The 15,173-nt window shown below is 41.5% G+C and overlaps 1 protein-coding gene across 2 annotated transcripts in view; it reads right to left on the minus strand.

Annotated features, from left to right (window-relative positions):
- Positions 1 to 12,116, minus strand: part of LOC129168954 (gap junction delta-2 protein-like) — a 32,940-nt gene extending 20,824 nt beyond the window's left edge. Inside the window, exons 1-2 of one of the 2 annotated variants that reach the window (XM_054754829.1) lie at positions 10,919 to 12,116; positions 9,885 to 9,941 (exon numbers count right to left, since the gene is read on the minus strand). In XM_054754829.1, the coding sequence (XP_054610804.1) occupies positions 9,885 to 9,941; positions 10,919 to 10,989 (128 nt within the window). In that variant the 5' untranslated portion in view covers positions 10,990 to 12,116. The remainder of the gene's footprint in view (positions 1 to 9,884; positions 9,942 to 10,918) is intronic. The other variant, XM_054754830.1, reaches the window with a different exon arrangement.
- Positions 12,117 to 15,173: the final 3,057 nt, after the last annotated feature.

Genomic DNA, 15,173 nt, shown 5'->3' on the forward strand with positions numbered 1-15,173 from the left:
CTGCTTTGAAAAGCGGCATCATTCTTTTGAGGATGCAGCCTGCGCTGCTGATTAAAGGTGCTGTTTATTCAGCCAAAGCTGCATTGCTGTGTCTGCGTAGATGGTGAATATTGCATGTCATTCCTCTCTAAATAGCACTGCAGTACCAAATTCCATGCAGAGCAGTGTGTGTGTGGGTCATGTCTAATATTGAGAGGGCACATGTTGAATATGTATTTTTATAATCATTGAAACCAGGAAACATTGCTCCGTCTCTATCATTTTTTTTTTTTTTTTGGCTTAACATCCTCTCTTTTCCAGCCTTCCATCCTGCAGCGTTTAAGATTTTATCTTCCTGGAATCTACTCTACCGTTATCTCTGCCGCTCCACTTGTCTTTTGTTCCGGCCCCACAGCATTGCAGTGGAGAGGAGCACGCATCAACATACTTGCTCCCTCTATACCTGCAAGGTGTACACTTCAGATCTATTAATGCAACCCTAAGGCTTTGTGCTTTCACGCTAGAAAGTCACACACACACACACACACACACACACACACCTGTGGTCGCCACAACATATGAGCCCAGCACATTAATATCTTTTTTTTGTCAAGTATTCATTGTTATACAGGGAACCTTTAAAAGAGCAACGTGCCTGAGTGTGAACTTTGTAGTCCACCTCACCGCATGATGCAATGACCCTTGAAGCTGGATGTCCTTCACATTTATTTGTTTGCAGCCTTGTTTGCTTGTTGTCCTGGTTCGAATTTGAGTAAAGTCATATTTTTTAAATTTATTTAACAACTTAATCAGAAATAGTGTCCAGTTAATGGCATAAAATTAAGTATCGCTTCATATTGCTTTTTCTGGCGATAACAATATTGGTGTGTGAGTGACATGCAGCGAGTGTACCTGCAGCAAATTAAGAAGCAACCAATGAGCCCACTTTATTCGCTCCTGATCAAAATCTTAAGATAGTTGAAAAATTGCTAGAATTAGCATTTTTCTCATTTTAATGAGGTTTTAAGTAGAGCTACAATATGTAAAAGCAAGAAGGGGGAGTGAGATAAAAAGCACTTTGAAAATGTAATTTATTGAAAACAATAATTAAACTGAAAAAGGCTGTTTATCAGCTGATCAAAAGTTTAAGAGCATTGCTCAAAAAATAACAACAAACTCTCCAAACCAGAACAGAAAATGTTCTCAGCAGGACTCAGTAATGAGTAGCTCCACCGTTCTTGTTAATCACTTCAAAAATTGCTTTGGGCATGCTTGATGTGAGTGTTTCCAGGAGGCTAGTGGGAACATTGCTCCAAGTGGTGAAGATGGCTTCACCAAGGGCATCAGCTGTCTGGAACTGATGGCCATTTTTATAAACTTCCCTTGCCATCCATCCCCAAATGTTCTCTATGGGATTTAAATGAGGGGAACATGCAGGATGGTCCAAAAGAGTGATGTTATTCTCCCTGAAGAAGTCCTTGTGAACTGCAACGTTGTCCTGTTGAAAAACCCAGCTGTTACCACACAGACGAGGGCCCTCAGTCATGAGCGATGCCTGCTGCAACATCTGCACGTAAGCAACCGCCGTTTGACGACCCCGCACCACCAGAAGTGTTCAGTGTTCCACTGAATGAAAAAGCACTCCAGATGATTATGGACCCCCCTCAACTGTACCGGGTAGAAAACATCTCAGGTGGGATCTCCTTGTCATGCCAGTAACGTTGGAAGCCATCTGGACCGTCAAGGTAATTTTTTTTCTCATCAGAGAATAAAACTTTTTTCCGCCTTTCAATGTCCCATGTTTGATGCTCCCTGGCAAAGTCTAAACGGGCAGTTTTGTGCCGTTGAAGAAGACGAGGTCTTTGAATTTGTTTTTTGTTTTTTAAACCCTTCTGATGGTTACTACGCTGCAGTCGGCACCAGTGAGGGCCTTAAATTTGGGTCGAAGACCGTCTTGTGTCTTGATGGACAGCCAATCGGATCCTACGGCTCAGCGAAGGTGTGATTTTTGTTGGCTCTACCACTTGACTTTTTTGTTCTGTAATGCTCAGGATCTTTCAAAAAATGTAGAATGACTGTCTTACTGCGGGTCGCACGGTGGTCTTGTGGTTAGCATGTTGACCACACAGAAACAGTCAGGAGATCAGGAAGATCGGGAAGTTCAAACCTCCACTGGGCATTTTCTGTGTGGAGTTTGCATGTTCTCCCCATGTGGGGGCTTTCTCCGGGTACTCCGGTACTTCCTCCCACATTCCAAAAACATGCATGTTAGGTTCATTGGTGACTCTAAATTGTCCATAGGTATGAATGTGAGTGTGAATGGTTGTTTGTCTATATGTGCCCTGCGATTGGCTGGCGACCAGTCCAGGGTGTACCCCGCCTGTCGCCCGAAGTCAGCTGGGATAGGCTCCAGCATACCCCCGCGACCCTAATGAGGAGAAGCGGCATAAAAAATGGATGGATGGACGTCATACGTCAGCAGCAATGGCACGCTGCGAGAGGCCATGCTTATGCAGCTCGACAATCCAACAACGTTGAAAAAGAGAAAGCTTCTTAGCTTTAGCCATCAGGAAGGTATGACAGTGTGAATGCCTGACAGAAAATGAACATTTTGAGCAGATTTTGGCTTTTATAGCCTGTGGTCTTAAACTTTTGATCAGGTGATAAACAACCTCTTTTGTTTTTTGTTTTTTTTTTGTTTAAATTACAAGTTCCAAATGTTTTTTTTACAGATATCCTTGAGCTGCAGCCAATATTCGCATCGGTAAGAAAGCAAATATTTTGTTTTTATTATTTGAATTTTAAAAAGTTATTAAAAAAAAGTTATGAATTCATTGATTCGTTCATTCAGTCCTTAATTTTATTTAATGCATGAACAATTAAATAAAATGAAATTAAATGAGTAACTAAATAAAAAGGAAAGCCAGTATAAAGCATCGCTAATTGTAATGCATTTATATTGCTACAAAATTTAATTTTCAGTTTCACTGACTCGCTATCGCCCCTTGAGGAAAAACATGTAACAGCCTACTATTTATTCTTCCTTACAAAGGTTGTGAAGCTAATTTAAAGAATGCGAAACAAAAATCGTAAGCGGGAAAAGTAAAAATTCTCTTCATTTTTTAAAAACTAATACCAGCCATAAAGCCCTCAGACTAATTGAATAATTGTGCCTCAAAATGCTTCTGTATGTTTACCTCATAGGCAACTCGTGCCCATATTAAGAGAAGAGTCTTTAAACAACACCCAGTATGCTGAGACGCTTTTCGGGCTATACTTTCATTATGAAATAACCTCTAATGCCGAGAAACCTGTGAGTACTGTATAAATTAGCCAGTGCATGAGGAGACTTGACAATGACTCTTTTCTGCAATGTAATCGTGAGGGCATCCAGTGGTTAATCATGTGCATACTGTACAAAATGAGACCGTCCTTATTCGAAATAGGAATACACGATCCACTTGTTATGAGTCACTGTATGCAGGCCACCTGTGGTTGGTCTGAGGCATAGAAGCAAAACTCAATGTATCTGTTTTAAAGACTATAATTAATTAAACTCTACTTTCTATTCCTAGCATCCATCACCCACCTAACGCCAGGGCGCGTGTTAGCTTAAAGTCTGCAATCAAGAAGAACCTTAATTGTAGCTGGAATAGACAGAGAACGGTCAAACAGATGACTGACATGCAACCACGTTCCACACTTTTAAAGCCAAGGGCACTCATCAACCAATGGGAGATCATGTCGGGACATGCAAATGTATTTCTGACAAACTACAGTACACAAGCTGAATATTCTGCAGTGTGTGTGATGCCATCGAGCTGTTTCTGCATGCGACGGTGGGGAAAAATGCACTTCACGATGCACAACTGTGAATCAATGCGTCACAGTTGGTTGCGTTGGCAGACAGACCACACCTGACCACACCCAACTGGGGTGTTGGCTGTGATCAGTGGTGCAACAAACGTGAACCTTTCAACCCGTAGAGGTCAGTGCAACAAATTTGGACTTCGGAGGCACCTGTACAGCGTAAGACTGTGCCAGACGGTGAACAATTCTCCAACTTGCTGCCACATTCCCACAAAATAATTGGGATTGGTTATCTGACCATGCAAACACATGCTTCGTGGGAGGGATTCTAACCCTGACAAAGTCAATTTGTGTTTTTGCTGTGTTAGGGCCACATAAAAAGAAAAAAGTGAGGAAAAAGTTGCAAGGTTTCGATAATATAATCATATTTAACTGAGACTGTGGTCATTTTACTGGAATAAAGTCATTATTTTAAGTAAAGTAAGTAAGTAAAATTGCCACACAACTTTCTCTGGACACCTATCATATATTATATCATTAAATATTTGTTTAAAACACATGATTTAAGTCTGTCTAGTTCTTCCTTAAGAAGTTGACCCAATCACATTTAACCGTCCATCCTGACTACTTTATTGTTTTACTCTCTTAAATTTTCGACATTTTTAAATTCAGACTTTTTTTCTTGTAATACAGTGGAATCTTGGTTTTTGTCTGTAATTCATTCGAAAAGGTCAGACGAAAACCGAAACGTACGTACGTAAGTAGGAAATAATGAAAACCCAATCTAAACATTTTAGAAAGAATAATTATAGATTTACAGTACATGCAGAAAACAATGTGGAATAACTCTAAATGACGAATGTGGAACTTATTACTGATGCGGACTTCCCGTACATCCTGGCAAGATGGAATTCAATTGTGTTTCTCACCTCCTTTATCGAATTGCTGGCCCTCTCAACTTTCTTTGGTCTAATGGCGGGTTATTTAGATGTCACGTTCAATAAAAAATGCACGGACAGCGAGTCAACAATGCGTAGGGTGCTGTGTTTGGGCACTCAATTTTGCAGCACGACACAGTACAGGGCAACAGGGCGTAGTTTGTTATGCGCTATTTTGGATGGAAACTGAGGCAAATTTTAATGGAAATTTTCAACAAAAACTGAGGTTTGACTGTACTCTTAATGCTCCAATTATCGCTGCCTCTGTTCAATCGTGGATGCGTCTTCAAAAGCAAATTGCATCGGCATTAACAGCTGTGACTGTAGGCAACCTCTTGATTTAGTTTTTAACAACACCACAAGATGGCACTGGCTGCATTTGAAGTATCAAGAGGAGGTATCATCCAGAAGCTTTATCTACCTCTGCATGTACTTTAAAATGTTGGTAGCGCTACTCAGCTATTGGTGTGAATGAACGTTCCACTTGCCATACGGTCGCTCACAATGAATTCGTCAGTGGTGTTCATGCTGGCTGAGCAGTTAGCTCCTGGCTGCAATTACAACATTGGTTCTATTGCCGCTGTGTTGTACAAAATACTTGTTGATAAATGGCCCTGTGGTCAAAGACACTCCAAATCATTAACCTTAAGTTTTTTTAAAAAAGTGACAAAAAATGAGTTATGTATAATTGAGTTTTTACATTTATAAATAAATAACAGCCTCTTTCCAAATGAGAGCCATCTGGCTCACTAGGCAATACAGACAGATGCTAAGGCTCCAGAGGGTGCCAAAAAAATGGGAAACAATTCACCTTCAATATAATTATATTAAGAGTTAGTTAGTTATTAGTTATCACTATGAACTCTTAAAATGGAAACGCTCACATTGATTCAAGTGTAAAGCAATGCCCAACGTATATTACTGCACATGATAACAAAAAGGTCAGCATTTTTGTACTGTTTTGCATATAGTTGTGTATAGATATTTTATATGGCTTTTGTATATACAGTGATCCCTCGTTTATCACGGTTTGATAAATGGATTTCCGCAAAGTAGGATTCCTTCTTTATAAACAAACTTTTTCTGTAGTTACGTCATAGAAAACCTGCTTACAACCTTCTAAATACGGTATTTAACATTATTAGAGCCCTCTAGACATGAAATAACACCCCTATGGTCAGCTTCACACTCGTATTACCCAAGACCCAAGACATGAATAAAACTTGTGCTGGTGTGTGTCGCAGTAAATGTGTTCCATGTTAGAGCACAGGAAGTAACGTCGGGGGTTCCGAGTTGAGTCGTGGGTTACAGCCGCAACAGTAGCTCATATTATTTTTATAATGATGACGATTATTATCATTATTATGTTATTATTATTGTGCCTGTTGTGAGATAGTTTAAACCTGCAATAAAAGCCTGTTGTTCCGGGTTGTGTGTCTCACATAACAATTACTGACACCTAGTGACCAATGTAGAATACTACATTCACAATTTGAATGTGTCTTCTTAATGGCTTATATTCGTATTTTAGTTAATTTAGTCGTTAATTTAACCATTTCTATGCTTGAAAATGCCTAATTTAGGCCAATTAAGGTATTTGCTTAAATATGCATATGTTTAGACTAATAATATTCATATTCATATACCATATTCAACCACAAAACAGCATGATTTATTAATTCATCTCTCTATGGCCGCTAAGTCTTGTTTCTGGAATGGCTGTGAAGGCCAGTCCGGGAGTGGCACTCCTGACCACAAGTGTGGCAGGCAAACGTTGAAGATGCAGTCATTGGCTGTGCTCGTTTATTATCTGCTGCATGCACAGATCTTACGGATCCTGCAAGGAGGGACCCGGTGCGAATGCGAGCGCGACGTCAGGAAGCACGATTCATGGCTGTGCGTTCCCAGTCCTCTACAGGGATGTTATACGATTTCATGTCTCGCTTGCAGACGTCCTTGAAGAGGAGGAGGGGTCTTCCAGTGCATCTGGTGCCTTGGGCCAGCTGGTTGTTCATGAATACACATTATGTTTGAAAAACGGTGATAGAGTGAAGCCGCGGAATTTGAACTGCGATGTGGCGAGGGACAACTGTAGTTGTTTTATTTAGTTACTGTATACAGTTATTGCATAGTGTAAATGTAGCTTATATATGTACAGTACAGGCCTAAGGTTTGGACATACCTCCTCATTCAATGTGTTTTCTTTATTTTCATGACTATTTACATTGTAGACCAGGGGTCACCGACGTTTTTCCTTGTGGGAGCTACTTTTACAAAATGAAAATGGCCAAGAGCTACTCATCATTTATTTTCAGAGCTTATTTTAAACCCAAACAAAGCGAATATGCTTGTTTTACCAGAACATTAACAACATGCTGGTGTCCACAACTCACATTTTGTATTTCAGAATGCATTTCTTTCTACTGTTCTTTCATTATTAACTGAAAACCTGAATGAAAAGCAGGCTTGCGGGCACCTCATGTGGTCGTGGGGGGCTACCTGGTGCTCACGACCCCTGTTGTAGAGTCTCAAAACTATGAATGAACACATGTGGAATTAAGTACGTAACAATAAAGTGTGAAATAACTCTAAATATGTCTTATATTTTAGACATATATTTTATGTCTTTTTTTGATTGCGCTGCAAACCTCGGTGTTCTCTCAGTGAGCTTTGTGAGGTAGTCACCTGAACTGGTTTTCATTTCACAGGTGTGCCTTGTCAGGGTTACTCAGTGGAATTTCTTGCCTTATTAATGGGGTTGGGACCATGGGGTTGTATCGTGTGTGCCCAAACTTTTGGCCTGTACTGTAGAGTTATTACAGTATGTGCAAACTGTGTGGTTATCTAAATTGCTTTATGTTGATTGTTGTATTTATAATTTATTACCGTAAATCACCGTGTATAAACCGCACCTGTGTATTAACCGCACCCCCATTTTCAGGCTCACACCGGGGAAAAAAAAAATGTTTAGTTCATAAATGCTTGCCAACTCTTTCATCTGAAATCAACATGCGTAAAGGTACTAAGCAATTTCAAAAAGCAGAAGAAAGGAGAAATCTGCCGTCCATCAATTCATCTGCAATGGAATTACATAATGCTGCATTGCTTCAGTGTGAATTTGAATAAACTCCAACGTTTATTCAAGCGTACACTAGCATTTTCAGCAACTGTAAAGCAGAGAACGCTAAAGCCAAAGCAACTGTCTGACCCACACGACGGCTTCCCAAATGCACTTCTGGTCAATTTCTCCTTGTATTTATAGCCAAATTCTGGCCTAGCGGACGCAAGCGTCCACGAACTTGCGTCTTGACTAGGCGTTGTTGGAGCGGTGATGACCTTTGCCGTGGCGCAAAATTGCCCGCTCGGAATATTTTGTGAAGCTCAAAACGTTCGGAGCGGTAGGAGGGACCATCAGCGGTGGCCGTGCGGATACGGCGTTGCCTTAACGGGGTCCAACTTCTGTTAAACGGTGGTGAACGAGCGGTGATGAATTTTTTTCACCGCTCCAGGAACACTACAGCGAAGTTCAGGCGGTGTGACCGGGCTTGTAATACGAGTGATCTTCCGCTGAAGCGTTGTAGAAGCGTTGTCTGATATTATTTTTCAGTCCGAGTCTGGTCACAGACCTGTCATCGTGTATAAACCGCACCCCGATTTTTTGCTTCTTAGAGGTGGAAAAAAAGTGCGGTTTATACACGGTGCTTTACGGTACTATTGTTATTTATTCCCTTATTTACAGGATTTTATGCTCTGGTGAGGGCATTTATATTATATTCTTTCTGATAGGTTGTATTTATTTGTGTTTTGTGAAGCGTGTCAATGTGTTTGACATGTTACAAATTAAAGACGACGGTAAAAAGAATGACATTCGATTTCTTTTGCAAGTTTATGTAAATCGCCGATGGAGGGAGGGCACCATATAAAGGGTATATAGCCCTGGCTATAATGACAGCTTTTACAGTACATATTAGGACTTTATTCCCACAAAATTATGACTTTTTTCTTGATAATGTTACAATTTTACTCTCCTAAAATTACGGCTTTTTTCTTGTCATTCATTTTTGTAAAGTTACATACATACATCTTTTTCATAATATAATGACTTAATTGGGATTTTCAACTTTTTTCAAATTACATTCTGACTTCATGCTTGATTATTTTATTATTATTTCATTCTCGCATTATTATAATTTTTTTTGTACTTTTCACCGCGGGCCTAATACTATTTGGTACAGAAGAACACAGATTAAATAAAACCACATCCGACCAGTTCACAATTTTATTAGAGCTAAACTTGGGCCCTTCCTGTCCGCCCAAGTGCATAAGAAGACTCCTTGCAAACAGCAGCTATACAGTACATTAAAAGGACTTTAAAAAAAACCTAAGCCGTCTTTGCAATTATGAAAGACAAAATGTCTCGAGAACTGCAGCCTACAAATGGGTAAATCATGATAAGGCAGACAATGCTTCTGTCCGAAAACCGCGTTGGCAAGCAGGGAAGATGGCGGAAACCTCATTGAAACGCTCTAATGTTACATCTAATGCCCCAGGGCCTGCTTGAGAGGCTTGCAGGACAAACACAGTTTGAGAGAAACCAAAACACATTTACCGAGCGTATCACTCTATTTAGCCCAGTCGGGATGTTCATGTCCTGGGGGTATCAACTACTTTCTGGATTTTTTTTTTTTCCAATTTCCCATTAACACTTAACTCTATTTGTGTCATTTTGGGTTATTAAACTCGTGGCCTATCTATGAAAACCAAACAAAAACAAATACTTAAAGCACTACTATAAACTGAGCCAGAACAGCTTCAAGGCTAATTATTATAGTAACTCAGGGAACCATTTTAATGTTCTGCCAGTGAAGTGCATGATCAACAAATGGCTTAATTAAGCACAGGACAGGGAGCCGTTACATTGTTAGAGTATTCGTTATGACTTTTGAAACCAATTGAGAGTTGCCTCCATGCCTTTGAAAAACTACAGGTGGCTTTCTTTGTATGCTGAAGTTGATTTTTTTTTAAAACGCATTCAATTATTATGTTTTTTATTGACCACTAGGGGGCGGAAAGACTCCAAAACATAGTCACAACAGTTAGCATTTAGCTTAGCAAAGTAGTCATGGCTGACAGGTTAGCAAACAGTTGCCTACTTACACATCCAGTAGAAACAGAGCAACACGGACATCCCTTTGGTCTCCTTTTTCTGGCCACCTGTTGAACGCAATTCCAATATTCACTGGCGTTTTAGCCCTTGTTGCTTGTATTTATCGCTTGCTAGATATGTAGCATTCGTCAGCGCTAACTGCGTTGAAGAAAATGAGTGAAAGCGCTCCAGAACTTGAAAGTTGGAACTTAATTCCCAGTAGCAACCCCATAAGCTGCGGTCATAAACTCCCATAATTAGAAGCCATAACTTAATGCATCTTTAAACCCAGTCAGCATGATTTCAGGTTTTCCTTTTCCCAGCACATTTAATTGCTTAATAATGTGCTTTCAACCACAAAGAAAGCCCTCTATAAATGTCATAGTTGGAAGGAAAATCTCCAGAAAACCCAACATGATTGATTCCTAGCCGACAGAGGTTTGGCGTTAATATAATGCGGCTCCCATCATCTTTGTCTTTGTGATGCGGTGACAATGACCTAGTTGCTGAAGGGTAGAACCTATGTGCACACACAGAGGATTTCCCACAATTCAATTCAAATCATCCCAGTGTGACATGAGGATTGTGTGTAATGGGCGTAAAAATTGGACTTCATCACACAGAGATGATGCAGAGCGCGTTGTTTTTGTGTGTTCCAGCATGTCGCCACATTGCCAATCTAACTGAAGACAGCGAAGCATTCAGATAAGATGCATCGGAATTAAAACAATGGCATTATCTTTTATTTTGGACTTTTCCTGCTTTCCCACCATCCACACCTACTTCTGTCGGAGCCTTGTCTTATCAATAAGTGAGACTATTAGGTGGCATCAACACAGGGACCTCTGAGAATTAACGGTAATACCCAGTAAAGCCTCCTATTGATTATGTGTGATCAGTTTATACCCTATAAAAATAAGTGTGCAGGATAAGGGGAAGGACAGAGGGTGACTTTTGAGGACAGCGCTGGGACGGGGTGGCGGGGTACTCTATAGAAATGTCCTCAGCAGTTTCAAGCACGGTGAAGAATAAATGAGTTTCTTACCTGCCAATCATAGTCGAGTGCTGCTGGACAGCCGCCTCCAGCAGCCTCTCCAGAATGGTCCACTCTCCCATGGTGAGGTGTCACGGGGGTCACACCAAACCGGGTGCTCGACCTTTCTTCCTTGCTTTGCTCTTTTGTTGGTGGGGGCACATCCACTGTCGCCCTCCCTGCACGTTGCCCGTAGTCCCCCTCCGTGCTGCACCAGCTCCCTTTTGACCTTTACACCTGGCCTTGGGAGATGTTTTTGTGCTTCCTCCAGGCTTGTGGTGCTATCATTCTCTTGACAGTGGTGGAGAGGTGCCGATGATTGCCTCCCTCTCCTTTCCCCCCCTCCCCGTTCTCCCGGGCTCTCTCTTCGCCTTCACCCCCCCTCCTCTCCCTGTGCAGTGATGCTTGTCCTCTCCTGCCGCACCACTCTGTTCTGCACTACAGCATATGCTATAGCTCACTGTTTGACAGCCATGATCACCCTCTCTTTTCCACTTCCCTCTCTTTGCTCCTCTGCTACTTCAGCTGGCCTTCCTGCCATCAGTGCTCCTCTGCTCCTTGCATTGTCTCAAGACCTCTGCCTTCTGCTACTCTCACCTAAAGACGATGCTGGCCGGCTCACCTCACTGCACAGCAGCGTAAACAAAGCCTTTTGCACTGGGTAAAAGCTCAGAATCCACCGTCTCCTACTCCCGACTGAGGACTGCAGAGCCGCACCAGCATACACACAGCTCCTGCCTGCTGAATGTCATTTTATGACTGGAGGAATGGTCTCTCCCAAAGCTCCAAGCGCTACAGTGCAAGGACTCATAAAAAAAAATGCACACACACACACACACACACACTCATCTACACTAACACACACATGTACGCTGCCACCCAGCCCCCTAGCAATAAATCAGCTGCCTTGCTGCATCCAGTGAGGCTGAACCAAGGTGCTGCAGACCTTCCGTCCTATCTTGTCCTAATTTGAGCACACTCCAGCGCTCGGAGTCACGTCTGCGGCACATGAAGACCTGTCCTGTCAAGCCTATTTCTGGGCTCCATCATCTTGACTCCCCCCTAACCTAACCTCCTCCACCCCCTCTCCTCATGCTAACCTCCACTCTCTTCCACCCTCCACCTTTTTTTTTACTCACATATGTGTGCAGATCTTCCCCGACTAGCTCTCAGCGCTCCGTCCCCATCTCTGTGTTCCCTCTCCACCTCTGTCTCTTTCTCCAGCAGGGGAATCGCTCTATCTCAGTCACATTGTGAGCATGCAAACCCCCCCCCCCCCTCCACACACACACACACACACACACACACACCCACTCACGGATCTGCTCTCTCTCCTCCCTCTCTCCCGCCCTCCCTGGTAAATGTGCTTACCCTCATCACAGCTTCACTTATGCTTGCAAGAATGCCTCCTTCTGGCCACAAATGCAGGGATTCAGCATCTTACATTGCATTACGCCTCATCATTGCTGCAATCCTCTGTCCTATTTCTCATATACTCCTCTCATCCGGGGAAAATGATTACCGGGGAAATGTGGCTCTGTTCCCCCACCATCCCCCACTGATGTCCTTCTCCACTCCTTACTGTTAGGGATGACCACACAACTACTTCACCCTGACCCAACGCTGATGCTATTCCCTCTCCTAATCGGTCCCTGTGTTCTTCACTCCTCAGCCTCCGCCTCCTCCTTCATTACATCCAGCGTGCACCCCACCCCTCTCAGGAGACCTGAGTGCTGTGTTGCACTTTGCTGTGACATTGAAAGCTGCATTCATTAGATTTATATTAAGGTGATGTGGAGATGGGAAGGTCTCCCTCCATCATGCGCACAGGCTCAGGCAGAGGTGCGTCATTGATACGCTCACACATCAGCAGCCAGCTCAGGAAATCCATACTTGTGTGTATCTTTGGGAGAATAAAAAGAGAAGCGTGTGCCCCCCCATACATAAACGGGCTTCCCCAGCTACACAGGATTGGATCAAGTTTTGCACATAGTCGATGATGCAGTGGCATGACGAGCAACCGGCACATCAGAATGAAGTCACTGCTTGGGGTGACATGTTCATTTGTGCAGTCTTTCCTCTTAGTCACGCTTCTCTGAATTTTGGATGACATGCTTTAGTCGGTCCTGATTGCCGTGCTTTCCTCTGAGGCACTGTGGAAATCTACAACCAGCACTTTAAAAAACACAGCAAGCGAGCAGATTTAACCACGACAGACCTTTTCAATTGCAATCAATTGCAGAAAGTGCATGAACACAAATATTAAACAGGGGACATTGTGAGACAAATTTGTCAGTTCAGCTTCTGGGGGTCATTCCCTTACCAAGGACAGTTGGGGGGAGGTGTGGAACTCGTATTTGGTGATGTTCCGGCCCAGAGCCGGCTGGTCCATAGGCAATAAGGTTAAGGGCGCCATAGCCACCAGGGGGCGCCACAAAATCAGAAAAAAAATCACCTTCAATATCCATCCATCCATCCATTTTCTGTGCTGCTTCTCCTCAATTTCCGTGAAGTAGGATTCCTTAATTATAAATGCAATATTCTCGTAGTTAAGAGCATAGAACACCAGTTTACAACCTTCTAAACACGGTCTTTATTAAAGCCCTCTAAAGATGAAATAACACCACTATACAGGTACTATTACCTAGGCCTGTCACAATATCACATTTTCCTGCACGATAATTGTCCCACAAATTACTGCCGACAAGCGAAATTATTGTCAACGCTATTTTGAGACCATTTTTTTTCGTTTAATGTAATGATAATATATGGCATCATAATGCGAATGCACCGTATCAAAACAAGTTTCATTTTTCAAGAGTATTTAACGTTGTAATTGGAATGTCAAGAGCTTTTAAATGAAATAAATTAAACAAACAAACAAAGACAAAAAAAACCCAATGAAAATAAAATCGACTGTTTTTTAGGGGGAGGGTCAAAAATTGCACTTCAAAAATCACAATCAAGCACAATAGTTCTGATTTTGAATCACTGTCACTTTTATTGTCTGAATATTGACAAAAAACTGAGAAATAACCCGGAAATACTGTGGAGTTCATATTGTGTGTCAATGCAGACGTCAGCTCATTTGCATATACACTTCCTCGATTCACTTTTAGCAACATTGTGTGTGGAATACGTTGTTTACGTTTGATGACGTGTTACGTTTTTTTGGTCAAAGTACATGTTTTGGATGCAGCAGAATGCGTCTGGTGCACGATAAGGTGTTGGGAATTACTTGAATCGTACGTTCTACCATTTTGTATATTATTTTGTTGTATTATACTTAATTGTCAGTGTCACAAACGTTTTCATGTCACAAAAGGACGATGCCCACACGGGCTGGAGTTGACATCAGATCGTGTTTTATACACAACAGACGCAAAGAAAGTATTCGATCATGCAGCGCGTGACACACACAGCTGGTGCTGCTCCTGTGTGTGCACTTGCGCCCAGCCCCGCCTCTCCCCACTGGGACAAAGTGAGTGAAGGACTGACAGGAGGTTTCACTCACTCCGTTCATTCCGCTATAGAACAAACACGCCCACACATTAGCATTGGAAGAGTTGCTTGTTGTTTTTTTTTCTGGGCAGTGTACTTCTTGGGTGGCTATTGTCTCATCAGAGTAACATTACGGACACCTAGTGACCAGTGTAGAATACTACATATCGCAGCTTGAATGCGTCTTCTGAATGCCTTATATTTGTACTTTAGTTCATTTTTATGCTTGAAAATGCTTAATTTAGGCCAAGAATACATAAAATGTGCTTAAATATGCTTTTAAAAAAAATAATAATAGCCTGCAGTCAACCATGAAACAGAGATTATTTATTTATTTTGAAAAAGAGCGTGAAACTGAAAAATTGAAACCAAAAAGTGGCGAGGGACTTCTGTATACAGGTATTTCATATAGCTTTTGTAAATACAGTAGTTGTTTTCTTTAGTTTTTGTATATAGAATTGCATAATGTAAATGTAGCTTATACACAGAGTTAGTGTGTGCAAAGTGCGTGATTATTTATTAAACTTATTATTATTATTATTATTATTATAACTGTTTGATGTCGATTGCTTTATTTATAATTTCTTACTATTATTGTTGTTTATTGACTTATTGACAGGGATTTTATTTTGAGGTAAAAGCATTTATATCGTATTTCAGATTCTTTTTAATTGATTTGCAATTTGTTAAACGATGAATTCATGTAAATCGGGCGTCACCTTATGAATGAAAGAAAATGGGAAAAACAAATATTTTCGATTTCTTT

The sequence above is a fragment of the Dunckerocampus dactyliophorus genome, chromosome 16, assembly GCF_027744805.1.
Source record: "Dunckerocampus dactyliophorus isolate RoL2022-P2 chromosome 16, RoL_Ddac_1.1, whole genome shotgun sequence".
NCBI lineage: Eukaryota > Metazoa > Chordata > Actinopteri > Syngnathiformes > Syngnathidae > Dunckerocampus > Dunckerocampus dactyliophorus.